The sequence below is a fragment of the Eutrigla gurnardus genome, assembly GCF_963514095.1.
Source record: "Eutrigla gurnardus genome assembly, chromosome: 17".
In the NCBI taxonomy this organism is placed as follows: Eukaryota; Metazoa; Chordata; class Actinopteri; order Perciformes; family Triglidae; genus Eutrigla; species Eutrigla gurnardus.
Genome location: NC_139928.1, coordinates 7,206,094 through 7,227,132, shown reverse-complemented (window position 1 = coordinate 7,227,132; position 21,039 = coordinate 7,206,094). Strand labels below are relative to the sequence as shown.

Genomic DNA, 21,039 nt, shown 5'->3' with positions numbered 1-21,039 from the left:
ATTTATTGTTTTATTTGTCTGGAGACAGATCCGACACTGACCTTCTCTCTGTCTTCTTTCAGCCTGAGGAAATTGGTCAAGCATCCATGGTCAATACACCTGAAGGAAACAAAGTGGATATAGAAGCTTTCAGTCAGTTTACAAAAATTATCACCCCTGCCATAACCCGAGTGGTGGACTTTGCCAAAAAACTGCCTATGTTTTGTGAGGTGAGTGCAGCTGCTTATTTGACAAAGTTTCATGTTGATGAAGAGTTCACGATGCTCCCTCTGGTGGCGGCAGAGGAGCGGTTCACACCTGTTTGAGTTTCTAACACGGCAGCTACAGTGGATTTACAGTCAAGTCAATCACATCATATAACTGCAACATGAATCTCAGCCGATAAATGACATCAGCAACAATTTAAAACATTTTATTTGTAGTTTATGTGAAAAAAATGTATATTCGATTTCATAAAATCTCAGGTATCAAATCAATATAGGCCTCAAAACAATAGTTTTATATAGTTGTATATATAATTTTTTGTAGAGTAAACAAAATGATTTAATAGTAGAACACAATGAATCTGTAAAAAAAATGAGCAGCAGAGCTGACAAAAGTCTAATATCTGTTTATCAGGCTAAATAGAACACATTTTGTTTGTCATCACGGATGACATGATGAGATGATGAATTGATGATTCCACTGACAGTGAAAAATATAAGTTTTAATTTCCAACTATGTCATTTCTCAGTTACCAAGTTGTGTTAATAGTTATAAAGCATTCATGTTTTATTGGAAACTACAGTTTATTCTTCACATATGTTGTGTGTGTGTGTATATATGTGTGTATATATTTATAGTTTATAGTTTCAGCTGTTTAAAAACCAGTGATTGCCTTGGCGAGGTCAGCCACGTCCCTCCTGACAGTGCTCATCTGTTTGTCCTCATAATCAGCTGCCTTGTGAAGACCAGATCGTCCTGTTGAAAGGCTGTTGCATGGAGATCATGTCGCTGCGAGCCGCCGTTCGCTACGATCCAGAGAGCGAGACCCTCACGCTCAACGGCGAGATGGCGGTGACGCGGGGTCAGCTTAAGAACGGAGGCTTGGGCGTTGTCTCGGACGCCATCTTTGACCTTGGCGTGTCGCTGTCCTCCTTTAACTTGGACGACTCTGAGGTGGCTCTGCTGCAGGCTGTCATCCTGCTCTCATCCGGTAAGCAGCTGGCGTTCGGACTCCCACCATGCATGCATACGTGAGCTGATTAGTTCCGTCTTCTTTAAAGCCCATTCGTGTTTACCCGCATAACTGGCGACCATCTTCCAAAGCAAAGCTGCATTTTACAAGCCAAAAGTGTATTATGGGTTTGCACAGACAAAAAACACTTGTCCTGCTGTTTAAAAGCAATGCTATTTCCTTAACAGCACTTTTGTTCCCTCCTGCACAGATTACGTGAGTTTTATTTTTCTGACATGAAATCCATACCAAAGTACAGAGCAATCAATTAACCACCATAATCATTGCTGAGGAGCTTTGTCCAGCCACCATTTCTCTGTGTGACGCTCTGCATCTCATTGAAGATCAATACCGCTCTGCTGTGTCCTGTACGTGTTGACATGACACGAGGTGAACCTGCCCATCTGTCTTGTCCGCTGACACACTTCTGACAGCGGCCACTAGGGTTTAATCAATACCATTTACAAGGCTGGAAGGCTGCTGGGTTGAAAGTTGACTGTGAGCTATAATTACAGTCTTTAAAAGTGGACATTTGTTTGGTGCAAAGTTTAGAAAAATGACAGCTGTTTGTCATTTATGGCAGGAAAGGGATTCATTGATATGAATTAAATTGAGTAAGAAATTCTGCTAACAATCTGAGCTTTAATTATAGTTTATATATATATATATATAGCTGTGGCCAATAATCACCTATAACTGTTACAAGCACAGTAACTGCTGATGTCTGGGAACACAGTGTTAACCACGTTAGTCCAATACCTATTATTAGAAGAAACAAAGCCGGGGCAAAAATGATTAGTTTATCCTTGAACAAATGGTACTGTGCTCCCAGATCTCAGCAACTACTTTTCTTATCTTAACTATATGATAAGCAGATAAAATAGTATTAAATCCTAGTATTATTCTCACATATACTCGCTGCTCTAAATTCCTGCATCCCAGCGGCTTATATCATCGCCGATGTCTTTTTGTCCCCAGATCGTCCGGGCCTGAGCAGCGTGGAGCGAATCGAACGTTGCCAAGAGGAGTTCCTGCTGGCCTTTGAACATTACATCAACTACCGCAAACACAAATTGGCGCATTTCTGGCCGAAGCTGCTAATGAAGGTGACGGACCTGCGGATGATCGGCGCCTGCCACGCCAGCCGGTTCCTCCACATGAAAGTGGAGTGTCCCACCGAGCTATTCCCTCCTCTCTTCCTGGAGGTCTTCGAGGACTGACCAATGGATTTAAGTGTATGTGTGGGTGCGTGCATGTATGTGTGTGTGTATGTATGTGTGTGTGCATACGTCAGCGCCTTGGCACCCTGGTGGTCTCAGGGGTGGAACCAGCAGAGGGCCCGTCACAATGAACTTTCTATTAGCACTACTGAGTGTCACTTCATTCCATAGTTTAGGAGTAGCTCTCTGGTCAAGTTTTGGATGGAACCATTCCTTACAGTGCGGGTACATGTGAACAGCATATTGTTCTTTTTTGTTGTTGTTTGTTTTGTTGTTGTTATTGTTGTGGATATAACCTCTCACCTCGGATTTTTACCATAGGTTTTTTTTTTTTTATTATTGTACAGTTGGCATAATGGTGATTTATCAGCATTTCATTATTAGAAACCATGCAAATGTTTTATTTTCCTTCCTTTTTGCGTTGAAAAACTCAAAACGGCTGCTCACCTGACACAGATAAGAAGTCATCGTTAGCGACGACCCGTTTCCGTCTCCCACCTGCTCGACTTTATCGGACCCGTTTGTTGGTATATTAACTGTCATGTAGTCAGTCATCCATACGGTGAGTGTCTGAACTGTTCAGTGCCTCACCAACATACTGTGACCTGACCCATTAACGGCAACACTCACTCTAATGGACAAAAGCTCACAGGCCTTTGTAAGTGTCCGGGTAGCCACGCATCTCGGCGATTAGTCGTAGTGCGGCGTTCCAGAGATGTCGGAAAACTCTGAATGTTGCAACAGAAGTCCAAGTAAGAAACCTGGGCATCATTACTTTGTCTGAGACGACATTATTTGCATCTACCTGGCACTTAAAACAAAAACAATCCTCTTTGTAATCCTCGAAACACCCAACAGTTTTCAGCAGAGTATGAGAGTTCTGTCTCATACCTGCCTTTGCTGTCGGAAGCTAAACATGGAAGATTGAATTGTGAATGCTAGCAAACATTGCTAAATATCATGAGAACTAAGCTGTGGCACTACGACAGTAGATTCACTGAAAAAGGAAAAAATGTATATTCATGAAATTAAATGGGAAGACTTATGTTAAATATATAAATTGCGAGTCACTTTGGCAAATCTGTCAAATGAATGGAAAGAATGTTTATCTGATCCTTAAATCAGAAATGTCCAACACATATTATGTAAATGTATTGAAGTAAACCACAAAGCTTTAGCTTCGACGCATCGTACTTTTTTTGGAAACGTCAAACCAAACAAATATCTGGTCATTTAATCGCATCTTAATTTCCATAGCATATATTGAAGTTCTGATATGAACGAGCCAACACATCAGATTACCTGCGATCCACCAAGTGACTCTGCATTCAAAACTCAGAAATGTGTCACACTGTTGACTGAAGAAAAGGGAAACGGCAAACTATTCCTCATTTTCTAAGGGCTTCCTCACGGCTGAATTGAGGATGTGGATGCCAATGTGATAAATTAGGAAGTGTGTGTTTGCCAGTCAAAGAAATGGCATTGCATGTCTATGACGCACATATGTGACATACTTTTAACTGAAACGCCTCTAGAGCTCCCATTCAACCTCTCATGAAGCAGATTGTTCAAATACCAAATGCAGAGCTGCAACATTAATACAATTAGCAGAAATAATGATTTAAATTGTTTTTCAAGAAACTCAAAAACAGCCAAGTTCTAGCTTCTCATTTCGGATCTTTGAGGATTGAAATAAACTATTTGATGACATCATCATAACCCTGACAATTTATAAAGCAAAAGATGAACTGATTAACAGAGAAAATAATAGTTAGTTGCCGTCCTAAATAATTATTTTTTAGAAGCCAGCTGTTGGAATGGCCTTGTATTGATTAGGGGTGTGAATCTTTGGCTTCACAGCGATTTGATTCGATTAACGATACAGTAGTTGGCGATTTGATTCAAGGCAATTTCTTTTTGTAATAATTTGATCCGATTCGATTCCGTAAACCACAATTCGATTCAGTAACTTGTAACAAAAATTCTATATCCATTAAATAAACATGCAATAATGCAAGTGAGACTATCTGTATTCTTCTGAAAGGTGAAAAATAACATATTTATTCTATAAAAAAGTAAACCTGCATAATATTTTAATTAAACATTGCTCAGTTATTTTTAACATTTTCAGTAGACTACATGCTGGCAGGGGAGAGAGTGTCTTAAACGTATTAAAACATTAATCATAAGTAAGAATCACGATTAATCCGATTAAATGCATTTATATCGATGATTGGTGAAGCCAAAACGATTCATTCTATTTATTTATTTGAGCAGATCGATTTAGTTGAATCTATAGGACTGACAATCGATTCATCGATGCATCAAATGAATCGTTACACCTCTAGTATTGATCCATGGCCCTAATACTAACACTGTCAAAGCTGCATTAAAAAGAAAAATAATCTGTATCTTCTGTCCAAATTTAAATTTTTGTCCCCTTTATTTCTACAAACGATCCTGGAAACACAGAAAGATTGTAACTTCCAACCTCCCCTCTGGGGATTCAGACTTCCGACATTGAAAGGAACGCAGCAGTAGCATTAAAATGAGCCTGTTCATCGTTGCCAGAGACCGGTCGGGACTAACTAAAGCACATAATGACACTGATGTCATGAAAAAGACAATCACATAGTACTTGTTGTTGTGTAACGATGCCACATGCTGTGCCAAAACAAGTGAATGATGCCCTCCTTATTGAACCCCTACTGGGCTTTGACTGGTTATGCTAGTTAGTGCATGCTGCTCGCACACAGTCCCTCTTCGACTCGTGTTTTTAGTCCACGTTTCGCAGCTTCTACGACGCAGCCGGTCGTCGAGAGTTTTACGTGTTTCATCTCGGCCACGTTGCCTCATCAGTACCACACACACATACACACACACACACACAATCGATTCAACTCCCTGAGAATGGGAGGCTGTATGTCAGAACAGTGACGTCATGGTGCTACAGTGAGTCAGGGGGAAATGGTCGGTTGACCTTCTATGTACACGCAGAAATGAACAATGTCTGTTTGTATTGACGGCCCACCATCCTCTAATGATGGCATGCATATACACATATACACTAACACACAAACACATACAGCAAACCGTGTAGACATACTGTACACGCGTGTGCATGTGCGTGACGTGAGGGTTAGACGGCCGCTGCTGTGACCGAGCAGCGGGAGCAACATTGGCCGGCCCTGAAAAAAAAACAAAAAAAAACAGTATGATACTTCATCAGCGAGGTACACTGAGAAAGCTGGTGAGATTGTGAAAACGTAGCGCTCTTTCTTTTATTTTAGCCGGTATGTTCTCTCTCTTTTTTTGTTGTTGTTGTTCTAAAAAGATTCTCTATGGTATTGTCGTTTTGCAATGTGACAAACATTTGCTCTGTATATCGCGCTATTCTCAAGCTTCACACTACTCCTCAAAAGCAGCTTGTGTTTCTGGTTTTTTGTTTCGTTGTTTTTTGTTGTTGTTTTTTTTTTCCTCTTTTCTGTGAAGTGATGCCTTTTATCAAAGCAATAGACTTGCTGCAGTGTTTGAATGACCCGGACCTCACACACACACCTCGCAAAACTGTACAGACTCAACAAAAAAAAAATGCACAGACAATCAGAGGGAGAGAAATGGACGGGGGGGGGGGGGGGGGAGAGTAGGCACCCATGGCTCAGGCAGCCCCACTCGTTATGTAGGGCAGGGCCGCGCTGAGCCAGAGCCATTTGGAAAAAAGTAACATTGGCCATGTTTACATGCACCCCTGTTGTCCGTAGAGCCGTTGAGGTCATCTTCATCTAAGGTTGTTTGCAGGAGCCTTCTATACTCTGTGACTGAGCCTGCATGGTGCCATTAACACACCAGTTAACAGAGTAGTCCTGGTATTAAAACACAGACGTTCAAATTGATGTCCCATTAGTTACTTCTGCTGTTTGTTTCTACTTGATGGATACATTGGACTAAAATAATTTAGACAGTAGACAGTACAAAATGTGAAATAAATCTGGTCACTTATGGCAACCGGGGCTGGTTGCAAAAAAAAACACCCATATATCAGGCTGATCTATAGAGTTAGGTTAATCTTAATTCTGCTTTTAGGCTCGGCCCTCTTCAACCAAATACTCCCAGGAACTAAACTCAGGAACTAAATGAGGACCCAGAAGTCCCTTTGGTGCATTTGTATTTGCGTTTCCGTTGCATCTGAAGAACTGTGAGGATTAGACTAGCGGATTACATTTGCAAGTTAGACCTAAAACACATTGAGACTTAATTTCTTAATGTAAGGAGTCGACGGCGCTGTCGTCGGGTTTGTCTTTTGTAATGTACTGTTACATGACTGTTTGATGATCTATTTTTAGTACAGAATGCATTGAAACAAAACTGTCTTACTAACTTGCTCTCTCTGACCTCTTTTTTCTTCATGGACTTTTAGACTTAGTCTCAGGAATTCGGCTGCGCAACTTTAAACGTCAACCATATTTAAATAAATATCCATGCTAAGGCCCGCGCTACGCTTGCAACTGCTACTGCTCGCTTTCTCTCTGAATGAAAGCCGCTCATGTTCGGAGGCTTGTGTTTGACCAGTGGTGTGTCAGTACTTTGAACTCCACCCTGAAAGCTGCTGGACATTCAACACATACTACCTCAGGAGCAGAGACAAACTAGAGCCCAGGGACCAAAAAAGTTCAAACACGAGTTAAGTTCCTGAGTTTCTGTTAATAATTCTTGGTTCCTGCACAGGTAAAGGGCCACAAATCCAAAAATACTCATTTCAAAGTTACATTAATTGACTTTCTTTTGCCACAAAAGGACATCACCACAAAATTACAAATACACAGCCTTGACAGTGTTTGGTAGGGCTAACGTGTTAGCAAACATTTGCATATTTGTACATCCAGCAGACACAGAGCAGCATTAGCTTCCATTTGGAGTTGTGTTTCTGGTGAATATAAGTCCAATATTTCCTTTACTTTTAGCTGAAGTAACAGAAAATTTGTGATGGAAATATCTCAATCCTGGACGAGAGCCGTCCATTAAGCTGTTGGGTTACAGAGTTGGATAATCCTCGTCTTTAAAACTTTCAAGTTTAAAGTCACCAACAGGTATATTCAGCCCCTTTTCTCTGACATCTTTCAAGCGCTATTTTCTGTAGCTATTCTAAATCTAAGTTAAAAATAAAGAATATTCAGTGGAGCTGACATGAGGAACTGACACTACAGGACCAGTATGGAAAGGGGATTAGTGGGACTGTCCCTTCCGTCTGAGTGCAAGACAAAAATAAAAAAAGATTGGCAAAATTAGATGGTTTTGTGAAGCTGAAGACATCGACATCATTCTAAAGTGTGACTTTCAGTTAAATTATATCTCCATGTAAATCATGTGCAGCCAGCCCCGGGTGTGTCAGCCAAAGCATTAGCTTTCAGGTGCGTCACAAGTCAGGTGCCTAAAAGGTGCCTAAAAATCCTTGACAGAGATGAGTTTTTTCTCGGCCTGATTAACTGGAGTTTGTGGCCTTTGATGCACAAAGTAGGAGCCACATCGAGAAAACCAAAAATGTATGTTTCAAAGATAAAGTAGCAAACTTCCAGTCCCAACAGGTTAATAAGCCAGGCCGTTTTACTCAAACAGGCCATATTTTTCACCTGACTAATTCCATGCGACATTTTAAAGGAACAAACTGTCAACCAAGTTGGGTTTGTTTTTTTATAGTAAAGTAAATGACCAAAACTTACCTCACCATTTACCAAACGTATTTACACTAACCTCAGAGCTGCATCATATGCACGTCATAACTCGATAACCGCACTCATTCGACAAATTACGGCCTTATGAAGTTGATATGTTAGCTGTTGCCTATTTTACACACCTACAGACGTGGAGTCGGCACTTATTTGGAGTTGTGTTTCTGGTGACCTGATGAATGTAAGTCTGTTCACTTTCCATCGATCTCTATTCAGAGAAAACTATCTGGCTCTGAAGCTGGTACTGTAAGTGCTTCAGTATGTAAACCAGCGAGCCGTGAACTATGTCTGTCCGCCCTTTGTTGAGGCGTTGTACTTTACAGTTGATTTTTTTCTGAAAACGGCTGTCTAGTTAATCAGAATATTGAGACTCAACCAAAATAGTAATGTTTGTGGGCCATTAAACCAAAAGAACGAGCTGAAAGATGCTAAAATGCTCCGTAGAGCTGAAGAGCTTGTGATGATCACATTACAGGCAGACATTTGACTCATTATTCATGTAAAATTAATAATTAGTGCACTTTAACCCAGAAAAAAAATGATTTTTTTTTATTGTAGTTTTTAGACCAAATTACATCAAAACACAAATTATGAACCTTAACTTTCGTTTTTGGCGGTTGTGTACAAACTTAAGTTAAAGGGCCGTATGAAATTGTTGGATTTTCTGCACGTCTCACACACAAAACCATAATTACTTGAATAATCATATGCACAGAGCTGTTGGTGCATGTAAACACAGTCAATGCTGCCTGCTGGTTCAGATGATGTTTACTGTTCCTGGAAAGGTGCCAGCGTGCCGTTATCTCTCCCACGAGTTGTTACTCTTAAGGTTGCTCAGTTACAAACCATAACAAGAGTTGCACCATAGAAAAGCTATTTTACAGTACAAAGGAAAAAAGGATGTATATTTTCAGACTGCAGATTTTTTTTACGGATGTTGTTAGCATAATATGAACATGATATTGTTTGGCATAGCGTTTAAAAAAAAAAGGATATCTTGCTCTCAAAACCCATTTCCACATCTCAGCAAAGAACCTATGAGCAAGATGAATCATTAAAAAAACAAAACACTTAAAGTAGTGCAGCATTAATTCAACTATTTAAAAAAAGAAGAAGAAAGAAATACTGTAGCTCGACCTCACTGTCAGTACAAAGCAGCAAAGCCGAACACATTTAAGGTCAACTTCTCAGTCCAAGTGTAACTGGCATCAGAGAAGAACAGTCATCCACCGTCAACACAGATTTCTCTCCTTGTGTGTTTGAGTGTCTTCTTGTTCAACTCATCTGTTCAACACGTACTGGAAAACCGTCACGGAGAGAAAGGGAGTGAGACAAAGGTGTGTGGAGGAGTGAATCTTTGGCAGCAAAAACAGAAGTTGAGAAAAAAATAATTCTGTTCTAAATTTGCTGTCTTGCACTTGGCAAGTACCGGCAACCTTGTCCGGTGACGCATTGTCCAGCTGCTGACAAGCTTTGACAGGAGTGTGGAGGATGACCATGCAGCTAATGTGAATTGGCTCTGGAGAATAAAGATGGTTTTGAGAGAATTTAGTTTTGTGCCTCTTCTTTATTATTATTTTTGTTGCAATTGTGTGAATGTTTGTTTGAATTTGTTGTAATTGACATTAACCTAAATTTGTTATTTTTTCATGGCTTTTTATCCCTGTGCAGTATTGTTTGGTTTGTTTAAAGTGGCAGTCCATAACATTTTCACCTATTTGATTGTCTTTTAAGTTATTGTCTGTGGCGAAATTCCCTCGCAAAAGGTTGGTCTGCCCAGGTGGAGCTACTCAGGACGCGTTCACACTACAAATGTACGTTGACAGACCGATGCCGGACGAGGGAAGGCGTGTCGGGTACATGGGGGAGAAGCATTTGCACAGCCAGCTCTGTGCCCAAAATGTTACATTTTTCTCAACTTCTCCGACGCGAGCGATGCAACGGAGCGGACCCACAGTTAATTTCAGCCTGATGTGATGCAAGGCCATGCAAAGTTGACAAGATCCATCAACGGAAAGGTGTAGTGTGAACACGACCTCATGGAAGCGTATGCTGCATTTCATTGTATTCGTAAATCGGTAACTTCCAACTGCTGAGTCAGGCTCCCTCTAGTCTAAAGTGGTTGACCGGTGCAGCCAGGTACATTTCATTACTGCTGACTCACAATGGAGGATCAACAGCCAGAGAAAGAAGACCATTCAACTTCCAGTCCCAAGAAAAAGAAACAACAAACTAAAGCAAATGAAGGGAAAATCATCAACAAGCAAAGTGACCGCGAACGAGGGGAAACAACAAACCTCCGTCCAGTGTGGAGCATTTGAAGGTATCACGCAGATGAGAGGCCTGAGGACCTGTTCACACCGCACCACCATAGTCAAATTTTTCAGGATGAAAAAAAGTGACTCAATAAAATTAATAAAATGATGTACCAAATGGTTAAAACGTCATAAAAATCCCTGGTATCGTATGTCAAGCATAGTCTGAGTGTAGTGAGTCCAAAACAGTCATAAAAAAGCCATAGTCAATTTTTTTCGAAAAAAAAAGTCATACTATAGTATGTCGAAAATTCACGAAGGTCACCTGATAAAATTCATAAAATAATGTAAAAAATTGTTAAAACGTCATAAAAATCCCTGGTATCGTATGTCAAGCATAGTCTGAGTGTAGTGAGTCCAAAACAGTCATAAATAGCCATAGTCAATTTTCTTTAAAAAAAATCATACTATAGTATGTCGAAAATTCACGAAGAAGGTCACCTGATAAAATTAATAAAATTATGTAACAAATGGTTAAAACGTCATAAAAATCCCTGGTATCGTATGTCAAGCATAGTCTGAGTGTTGTGAGTCCAAAACAGTCATAAAAAGCCATAGTCAAATTTTTTCGGAAAAAAAAGTCATACTATAGTATGTCGAAAATTCGCGAAGAAGGTCACCCAATAAAATTCATAAAATAATGTAATAAGTGGTTAAAACGTCATAAAAATCCCTGGTATCGTATGTCAAGCATAGTCTGAGTGTAGTGAGTCCAAAACAGTCATAAATAGCCATAGTCAATTTTCTTTGGAAAAAAAGTCATACGTATGTCGAAAATTCACAACGAACGTCAGTCGACAAAATTCATAAAATGTGGTAAAAAGTGATAAAAAAGTAATAAAAAAAATGACCGTGTCATACGTCAAGTAAAGTGAGCGTGAAGTAAGTCCAAGACTGTCATAAAAGCCATAGTCAAAAAAAAAGTCCTGCATGTCGAAAATTCACATAAAGTCACTCAATAAAATTCAACGGCAAGATGCTATCCTATCAATATGGGCCAACATTTCTCAAGAATGCTTCCAGCACTTTGTTGAATCAATGCCTCGAAGAATTAAGGCAGTTCTGAAGGCAAAAGGGGGTCAAACACGGTATTACTATGGTGTTCCTAATAATTCTTTAGGTGAGTGTATGACCCACTTTCAATACAGATGCATGTTTCCACCGGTGAAGTATCCAACAAAGTAATAATATCTTCCCATATCCTGGTGTTGTTTAGCGTATGAGAATACATGCACTTTGCAATAGTACCCTCTTTTAATGTTGAATGGAGGTGATTAATATTGAGTTTAAGGCTATAACTATAAACGAAAATCTGAATTTGACACCTGTGTATGTTTTGCTCACTAAGAATTGAAATCCCCTCGGATTTGGTTTGCAGAGCGAACACGAGCAGGCTGCAGATGGTGTTTGTGTCCCAGGCTGCAGGGAGTGGCAGCGAGTGGATGGAGAGAGAGGAAGCTCCCTTTTTGCCATCTGCTGATGTGACGTGACACTACCACAGTCACACTGTCATGGTGACTCCACACAAGTTTACATTAACCACATCCTCCATCTAGTGCTCTGAATTTAACTTTTTTTAATTTTCAATGTTTTACCATTGTAAATTGTGTTAGCAAACAGCTTCCTTGAAAATGACAAAACTGTCAATCAACACAATGTAGCACATTATTACAATTATGAGGATTGTAATAAAGCATATTTCCAGAGCATGTCATAACATAGCCGATTCATACTTCAGCCAAGGCTGCACATTACTAGCATTGTATTATTTATTTTACAGCACCCCAATGCTCCAATACTAATAATTGGTGCAGTGAGAAAATAGCACATAGTGAAAATTGGTATGTTTACACTGATAAATAAGTTTTGAATCGAGTCCAGTAAAAATTTTCTTCAACACCTCACAGATAAGAAAATAAGTAGGCTACATACTAATTACACGCTAAATTCAAGTTAAACATTTGAGGCTTCATTAATATCTAAAATCCATACAGACTCAATAACAACTCCACCGCATGAACTGCATTTATAAAATTTATTCATATAGATATATTCATCTATACAGTTACATATGTATGATAGTATGTATATATTTATATAGAAATCTATGCATACTGCAATCCTTTCACAGAGGAGAAAAGAACAACATGTCAACAATGTCAACACAATGACAGAAGCTCTGGATATTAAAGGCCAGACATTCTGAATTCATCAACGGGGAACAAAAAGATGGCGTCGCAAAATATCCAAACATCAGCAACTCAGCTGTCACCTCGACCTCAGCGTACTTCTTTAAATTACAATCAGTGACAATACAATCATATTTTATGTGGAATAGTCCCACCTATTGAGTTCAACTACACTCAGCTAAAGCCTGTACAGTCTTGTAAAATAGAAACGTTCTTTCAAGCACGTGGGAGCTGCTGGCGGCGTTTTCTCTAGCGCCCAGCGTCCGACAGCAACATCGCGTCTCTGACCCCGACAGCTTGGCAGGCAGGAATGTCAAACGCGACTTGGGACACATGGGATAGCAGACGTCAGAAATGCTTTTTTCCTATATATTTATAAGGGAAGGGAAAATGCATCTCTACTGATGTGTGAGTAGAAATCAGCAAGCGACAGAGTGACACAGATACATTTGATTTGTCACAATGCCCAAATTATTTTTGAAATGTGGCCGCAACTGATAAAAAAAGAGCATAGCAACAAATGCAAGTCAACATGTTCTTTTGCCTCCCTAATTCATTCAGATTAAAAACGACATTCTCTGATTTCTCTGGGACTTTAAGCAGCTTCACATCCACATCGCCTCTCATTGTAGTCTGCTTTGTTTTGTTTTTTTAAAGATAATTATAACTCGTCAAGTCTTTCAGTGTCCTGTTTTTTTGGGAGGGTTTAAATCTTTATAGCTTCCCCCTCATCACATGAGCACAGCACCTATTCAAATTAATATTTGCCACTTAAAGTATACACAAGATTTCTCGACTCACTATACAGCACAAAATCAAAAAGCAGTCACATATTGCACTATGAATGCAAAAATACCAGCCTACGCTATACAGAAAAGTGCTTCTAATGTTTGTACAGTATGCTACACACAAACACAGGAAACATATACATCAATCAGTGTGTCTGTATGTATGCATCACCATCACACAGGCATTCATGCCCTACAGTACAGTACAATAACATTTTATGGTCTTCTTCCCCCTTTAAACGTCAGCTTTGAGCCTCCGTTCTGCGTGTAGACTGAAAGGAACAGAACACAAAGTCTCGCGGGAGAAGTGTGGAGGTTCAGGTGTGGTTGTGAGGCAGAGCTAGTGGTCCGTGCGGTCCCCCCCAGGTCCGGTCACAAGCCGTTACAGTTTGTGTCAGGGTGTCAAGTGCTAAGAGGAGAACTTCAGGAATGGACCTTGAAGGCCAGCAGCTCCTCAGAGTGCATGTTGTTGAGCGAGCGCAGGTCGGGCAGTTTGAGCAGCAGCTTGGTGAAGATGGCCGACTCGTTGGGGTGGTTCTTGGTGGTGAGGCTTCGCAGGGCACGGATCAGCGTCTCCTGCAGGGCCTCCACCGAGTTCACATTCTCGATGCCGGAGCGATCTGAGAAGAATGGAGAGGGTTAATGCGATGACGTACATTTAGGAGGATGAGAATAAAAAAATAAGAAAAACATGGTTTGGGATACTGTGACGCATGATTTGTCATCATTATTCATGTATGAATAAACAGATATTTTTTAATTGTGTTTGACATTTGACATTACCTGCAGAGACCAGAACCACAGCAGTGAAGAGGCTCATCTCTTCCTCACTGAGGCCCAGGTTGATGAGCTTCTCACTGAAGTCAAACATGGAATTGAGGAGGTCCCCGGCCCCCATGGCCCGCAGATTGTCCACGCTGTATTTCCTCCCACCCAGAAAGGTGACGGTGCGGTCCTTCATGTTGAAGAGCGAAGCGAAGCGGACCACCAACACCTGCAGAACACGAACATGGCCCGGTCAGTCTGGGTACGACTAGTTACTGGCCGTAACGTCTGCCTTCCATGAAAACAGAAAAATCGGTCTTACCTCAAAAGTGCCGGCCTTCAGCAGGCTGACCTGGTCGTGCTGGGACAGGTCTCGGAAGCCGGGGATCTTCTTGGCGAACTCCACCACCTCCCTAACTGCGGGGGTGAAGCTGTGGGAAAACTCTTCCCACACCTCATGGCCAGACTTCTGAGGGTCCACATGAGGAGAGGTGTTCATCGGACAAACCTGAGGGCAGATTAAAGTTTACTTTAGGAGTCTGCACCACTGAACTGGTGTTCTTGCTGCTTTCTCTAAAAATGATAGCAGCTGATTCCTGACCATTTCAAAGGCTGTGCTTACGCTTTAAATTAAAACACTGGACTATTTTTAACAAGTCCTGCACCTTTCTCGCCTCTTGCTGTCTTACCAGATGCATTCTGTTGCTCCCTCTCCACAGGGGCCCAGTGTGGGTTGCATTCGCGGGGCCCTCTGAGGACGGAGCGCCGAAAGCTCCATGAGTGTAGGCTGGACAGTGGCTGGGGGCAGCACTCCTGGACAGCCTGAAGGGGCAGTGGTTGGCGGCGTTGCCCTCCTGACCCTGAGGGCCCAGACTGGAGGGGGGGTCTTGTGCTACCATGGTGACCAGGTTGTTGCGGTGGTTCCAGGTGTCCTGCCGCTCCTCTGTCTGGTGATTAGCGATGTCTTTGGCTGAGCCGGTGTTTACGGGGCCCATAGGAGGCGGGGCCTCAGCTGTCAGGCTGCTCTGCTCCTGGTTGTACATGAAGGTCTCCTGGTGGGCCCTCGTCACCGAGCCAATCACCTCCTCCTCCCCGCTGTCTGAGGCGCTGAGCGAGGCTGAGCTGGGGCTGGTGTCCATGGCCACGGTGGGTTCGGGGTCAGAGCGGGAGTCCGATTGGCTGGAGCATGAAGAGCTGGAGGGGACAGGGCTGGAGTCCTCTGAGGTAGGTTTGGTGGCACTGGCCGGCAGAGGCTTGCCAATGGGCAGCGTCTGGCTGCTGTGCAGCTGACTTTGCAGCTGACTGTTGTTCATCATGTTGTTCATGGCACTCTGCATCTCCAGCAGCATGCGCTGCTTCTCACGCTTGGGGATTCGTCCAAAGCGCACAGCTGGACAACGAGGAGAGAATCGTGTCAGAAGGACTCACCTTTACTTTTCACAGTTCTACAGTAACTGTTTATACCAGTTAGACAGTAATGAGTCATGTTATCCATCCCACTCGCTGATTCATCCACCCCTTTGCTTCGAGTGGTCCACACACAACATTACAAGCATCATTATGCACATGGTGAAACAGGCAACAGGAATCGTTTACTGGTTTGGAGGAGTTTGGAGGAAAAAGATCAACAATACAAAGCATGTCTGTTCATTCACGTAACGAAGAGAGAAATCTGAGTGAGCCTGCTCTTGTAACGCGCCTGACAGTAATTACTACAGATACTCACAGTCTCTGGACATCCCCACCATCAGGCATTTCTTGAAGCGGCACTGCTGGCAGCGGTTCCGGTTGATCCTCATGATGGGACAGCTCTCGTTCTTAAGGCACTTCTTATACTGGATGTTCTGCTGGATGCTCCGCCTGAAGAAGCCCTGTGTGTCCACAAAGACAAACGGCACACTGTGATGACAAGTCACAGAGAGAGGGGAGAGAAAACTGGGCCTGGACATGAGACCGACATAGGATTTATTTGAATTTAAATGAACTACCTTTCAATTTTAGCATGGCTCATGTCCTATAACACTAATATTAACAAACATATCAGTGCGTAAACGTGTGTGTGTGTGTGTGTGTGTGTGTGTTCCCCCTCCAAGGCATACTGCTGTGTACTGTGGTCTGTTTCACTTTACGCTGCTCCCCACAGTTAACTAGGCCACACAGCAACATGAAGTATGAGGGGCAGCAGCTGATATAAATACGGGGAAAGTGAACTAGTTTCTGGTTGTCGCTGTGCAGATGGCGACGCCTGCAGTGACCCACTTAAGTTACAGCCCAAAGTCAATGCAACATCCATCACTGTGTCGCATTGAAAATTATTTTGATTTAGCATTGTGTGTGTGTGTGTGTGTGTGTGTGTGTGTGTGTGTGTGTGTGTGTGTGTGTGTGTGTGTGTGTGTGTGTGTGTGTGTGTGTGTGGTGCATTGGGGGAAGGGTGTTTTTTAAGGCGTTGCCCTCACCTTGCAGCCCTCGCAGGCGTGGACGCCGTAGTGGAAACCAGAGGCCACGTCGCCGCACACCTTACACAGCAGCACCAGGCCGTTGATTTCTGATTGGTACAGAAACATATATTCTCACAAACAAAGTAGTGATTTTCCGCCTTAAAGGTGAGGTGATTCTATTCAGAAAAACGTTCTGTTATTTTCCTTGAAATCCTCGTAATATACCGATAAATTAAACGCTCCGACTTTAAACATTTTTAAAGATGTCATCTATGGCAGGACTGTAAAAACCCCGTCCAATCAAAAAAAATCAGGCTGGAGAAAATAATTGGAGCTCCTGCCTGTCTGTCAATGCTTACTTCCTGATTGGCACTCATTCTGGGGGAGCGGCTTTGAAGAGAGGTCTGAATGAAGGGGGCGGGACTTTTTCAGGCGATGCATTCAAAGTCAAAATCTCTGTTTTTTTCCAAATGACCTACTCTGCCTTTAACTAATATTTTTAAATTACAGCCAACCAAAATTAAAAAAGAAAATCATGACACATGATGGAGTGACCATCTTACTTGTGATGCCACATTTGGCAGTGGAGGAGGAGCGTCCGCTTTTCTGAGTCCCTGGAAGTTTTTGGCCGCTGGTTGTCGGGTCAGCCTGCTGACTCAGCTGGCGGCGGCGGCGGGGCGAGGAGCCTCGGGGCGGGGAGGACGACTGGTAGCTGCCGTTGGAGGAGTCGCTGTGGCACGACTCGGGGCTGGAGCCCGAGCTGGACGAGCTGATGTAGGCTATTACGCCTCCTGGTGGGGAACAAAGAGAAAATGGGCCATGATGACAGGGAACTGCAGCAGATTTGAACTACCATGAACTACACACAGTATTTCACTTTGTCTCCATCACACAAACACAGTTCTGCGACCCGAATACTGAATGCAGGAACAAATCTGTATTAATCCATCCCCCAACAAATGCTCTATTTCTTCCTGTTTGAGGCTTGGGGCTGCCACAGGAAGGCAGAAAGCCTTCAGACAGATAAGCACATTGTTGGGTTTATTTTTTTTCATGAAAGCTGTTGATAAGAAGAATATAAAATGACACCAGGCTTGTTGTAGTATTCCACCTTCCTTATCTTCTCCTATTGTAATGCAACTAAATCAAATGTTTCAATGTGTTGGTGCTATGGTGTATGAATCTATAATCCCTATCTATGAAACGTGACATCTTAATCCATTGATTTACTGTTGATGGCATTCTAGTTTCTGTAGGTGGAGCCTTTTTTTCGTTGTGCTGTCATAGTTGCTATCATTGCTCTTATCGCTGCCAACTCCCTGTGGTGTCCCTCCCCTCAAATGAGGCGTACAGTGGCTGTGACTATCAGCAGCTCCTGGTGGTGTTGCCGTGGAACCAAGGAGCTTAACATTACGAGGGCCGATCATCATACGACGACAGCTTCCTCAGCCAGTAGGAGCAGAGCAGACCGGCTGCTGCTGTCCCAGAGACTCCCCCCCCTCCTCCTCAACATAGGCTGTCCTGATTTCTTCCCCTGCCATTCTCAGTGATTAGGTAACAGCCATTACATAATGTCAACCTCACAAGGGTGTGTGATAGGTAGTCTGGCCCGTCCCTGCAGCGAGTCACATCTCCGGCACCGTGACAAGCAATCTAGGGCCAAATCATATTTGAAAATCTCGACTATAAACAAACACAATATTGGCATACAAGTTGACTGGGATGTGTGTTTGACTGTGCCACATATCATTTCCACTGAAAAAGAGACGGATGCATTTTAAAATACCTACATACAATAATTGTATGATTAATAATATGGAGCATGCGAAAAAACATTCCTGTGTTCAGACAGACGAACCGGAAACCATAACTTCCAAAACGAATTAAACCTTTGCCAAAATACCATCAATCACATTTTAAAAGGGAATATTAATAACAACAAGGTTGACAGTTATTAATCCTAAATACATAATTAAATAATGGTGCGAAAAAGAAGTGACATTGTGAGATTTTGTATTTAGGATTAAGTCGTCAAAACTTTCTGTAGTGGTTTAATTTATTCTATCCAAATTGGACAAAACTGGAAAACTGAAGCCAGAAAGAAATAATTGAAAAGTTGCATTCTGGTCCAAAGGAAAATCTTTCAACACTTACAAGTCAATAGGAAATACGTAAGTCTCGTACATTGGAGGCGTCAGTTGTGATTGATTTTGTAAGCGGCCTGTACTGAAAAAGAATATTCATTTTAGTTTTTCAAACGCAACGTGAGCGTCGGATGTCGTGTTTTTCAAAGAACATGGCATATCCCATGGGCCATGAATGCACCATATCCATCGAGGTCTCTTCAAACACGCCCCCACGTGGCGCGAGCACATTTTTCCGCGAGAAAACTGGGTCACCGCGAACTGCCGGGAGACGCCTCACGTGTATCCGCGTCGAGACCCCACGCCATCGACGGGACAAATTATGCAACCTGTACGTCACGGCGCCGCTCGGCCAATGAGCGGCGACGCACGCGGAGCGTAAACACAGGCGCACATGGCTAGATTGATGGGTCCATGTGAGAGGGGACGACTGGTGCAGTGCTGCTGAAGTCATCAAGGGGGCTCGAGGAGTAACAACAGCCCACTGGCGCCGTTAACCCACTTAATACTAAAACACAACATTAGACGTTTTAAAGAGGGGCTTCGTCGGGAATGTTCACGATGCGACACTTAAATATAAATATATATTTCGCTGAATACAGTGGCCACAATAAAAGCCCCGACTGCAACAAGCTGCAGCAACCATCCCATAAAACGGGTTTAAAGCACACTCACCAGCTTTGGTCGACTCCATGTCCTCTTCTTTCAGTTTTTTGGGGGCGATCCTCCTCCTGTGCTACCTCAGTGCCGAAGCCGTTTTTCTGTTTGTGTTCAGCAACTGTAAAGTCGCTGATTGATCCCGGTCGAGGCTGTTAAGCTACAACATTTAGATTAACGACGCCTAAACTCGTTAAAAAAGAGAGCGACGTAGTGACGATATAGTTGCACCAAAAAATGAAACCGAGGTTTTCAGAGACAGTTTTTTTCGCCCAACGACGCCAAAAAAGAGGCAGTTTGTCGCCGTCGACAGTCGGTACTCGCTTTATTCTAGCAAAGGAAAAAAAGATGGGGGAAAAAACGCAACTCCGTCTGTTTTCAGTGAAACTCGGCTATATCGAGAGTTAAATCCCGTTAAAAGACAGCACGGGAGGAAAGCTGCGATAAGAGCTGCAACTCGGCGGTGTGGAGGGCTGGTTCGCTTCTTTCTTTTTTTGTTGCAGTGACTGTTTCGAGTCGAGTGTGCAACCACGTGACTCGCTCCGTCGGCTCCTCCCTCCACGCAGCCCCACACTGGTGTCAATGTAACCTACTGACATACTTTCACCAGTCAGAAGTGAACAAAGACGGTTGCCAAGTAACGTTACATCCTGTGTTAAAAAGAAAAGGTGCGGTCCAATTTTAGACAGTTTGTATGCATCCACATTTGTTCTTCTATTTTTTTTTTTATTAAAGGAGGTCAAAGGTTGGCTAAAAATACTTGACAGGGAATACAAGTGACAGTTTTCTCTCATTGTATGGGTAATGATTGAATTTCGTATTATTATTATCATTTTTATTTCCAGCTGTGACAGTAACACTTACTTTTCCCCCTTGTGTGGGTTAATAGTTTTTACACTGAGATCCTGTTATAATCATGGAAAGAAGGCCCCTCAATATGCCGCAATCTCACCGTTTACACCGAACTTTAGTGTGTACTGGCTTCCAGGCTCTCCCCATTCACACTGAGGTCGTCCCACCTTGATTCTCCTCTGTTTACGCCTCTGAGACTACCTTCATCGCCGGCTCAGAGGAGGAACCTCTGTAGATACAGTAGCAGGGGTAGAGGCGGTTTTGATTACCTTGCAAGGTTTTTATGTCTGTCTGTGGACAGATTTCACACAAGAGCAGCGCAGCCTTGCTAGATGCAGTCACGACGCTTATCTGTAGTTTAGATCGTCAACGAGGTCGGGTTCGTTGACGGGTGTGGTCCTTGCAAAGGACAAGCTCTTTTAGCTCAATTTTGGTCTCCGCCTACTCCTGAGAAACAAACTATCCAGCTACTATCTACTAGCTGGTCTCGGTGTCCGTGTGGTGCGGTTCATCCCAGCGTTTTCACTAAAAGCAGCTGTGCTGCTGCAAACGAGGCTGATGAGAGCAGAAGGTCGGCCTGGAAAAAACACGCTAAAATACTTCTAGCTATTGAGCAGCAAAATCTTTAATGTTAAACACATGAAGATCCATTCATTTATAATATAAAATATTGTGCTATTGTTTCCTTTAACTTCCTAATTAGAGCTTTTTACATTCGCTGCCTGAGCA

General features: G+C 42.6%; 2 protein-coding genes across 5 annotated transcripts in view; one reads left to right on the top strand and one right to left on the bottom strand.

Annotated features, from left to right (window-relative positions):
* Positions 1-9,274, top strand: part of thrb (thyroid hormone receptor beta) — a 92,571-nt gene extending 83,297 nt beyond the window's left edge. For all 4 annotated transcript variants that reach the window (XM_084032210.1, XM_084032209.1, XM_084032211.1 and 1 more), the window contains 3 exons: positions 63-209; positions 937-1,195; positions 2,195-9,274. In XM_084032210.1, coding sequence (XP_083888336.1) covers positions 63-209; positions 937-1,195; positions 2,195-2,436 — 648 coding nt within the window. In that variant the 3' untranslated portion in view covers positions 2,437-9,274. The remainder of the gene's footprint in view (positions 1-62; positions 210-936; positions 1,196-2,194) is intronic.
* Positions 9,275-12,498: 3,224 nt separating this feature from the next.
* Positions 12,499-21,039, bottom strand: part of nr1d2b (nuclear receptor subfamily 1, group D, member 2b) — a 352,544-nt gene continuing 344,003 nt past the window's right edge. Inside the window, exons 2-9 of the mRNA XM_084032205.1 lie at positions 19,477-19,501; positions 17,221-17,448; positions 16,676-16,764; positions 15,946-16,090; positions 14,909-15,609; positions 14,542-14,727; positions 14,238-14,448; positions 12,499-14,074 (exon numbers count right to left, since the gene is read on the bottom strand). Of these exons, the coding sequence (XP_083888331.1) occupies positions 13,878-14,074; positions 14,238-14,448; positions 14,542-14,727; positions 14,909-15,609; positions 15,946-16,090; positions 16,676-16,764; positions 17,221-17,448; positions 19,477-19,495 (1,776 nt within the window). The 5' untranslated portion in view covers positions 19,496-19,501 and the 3' untranslated portion in view covers positions 12,499-13,877. The remainder of the gene's footprint in view (positions 14,075-14,237; positions 14,449-14,541; positions 14,728-14,908; positions 15,610-15,945; positions 16,091-16,675; positions 16,765-17,220; positions 17,449-19,476; positions 19,502-21,039) is intronic.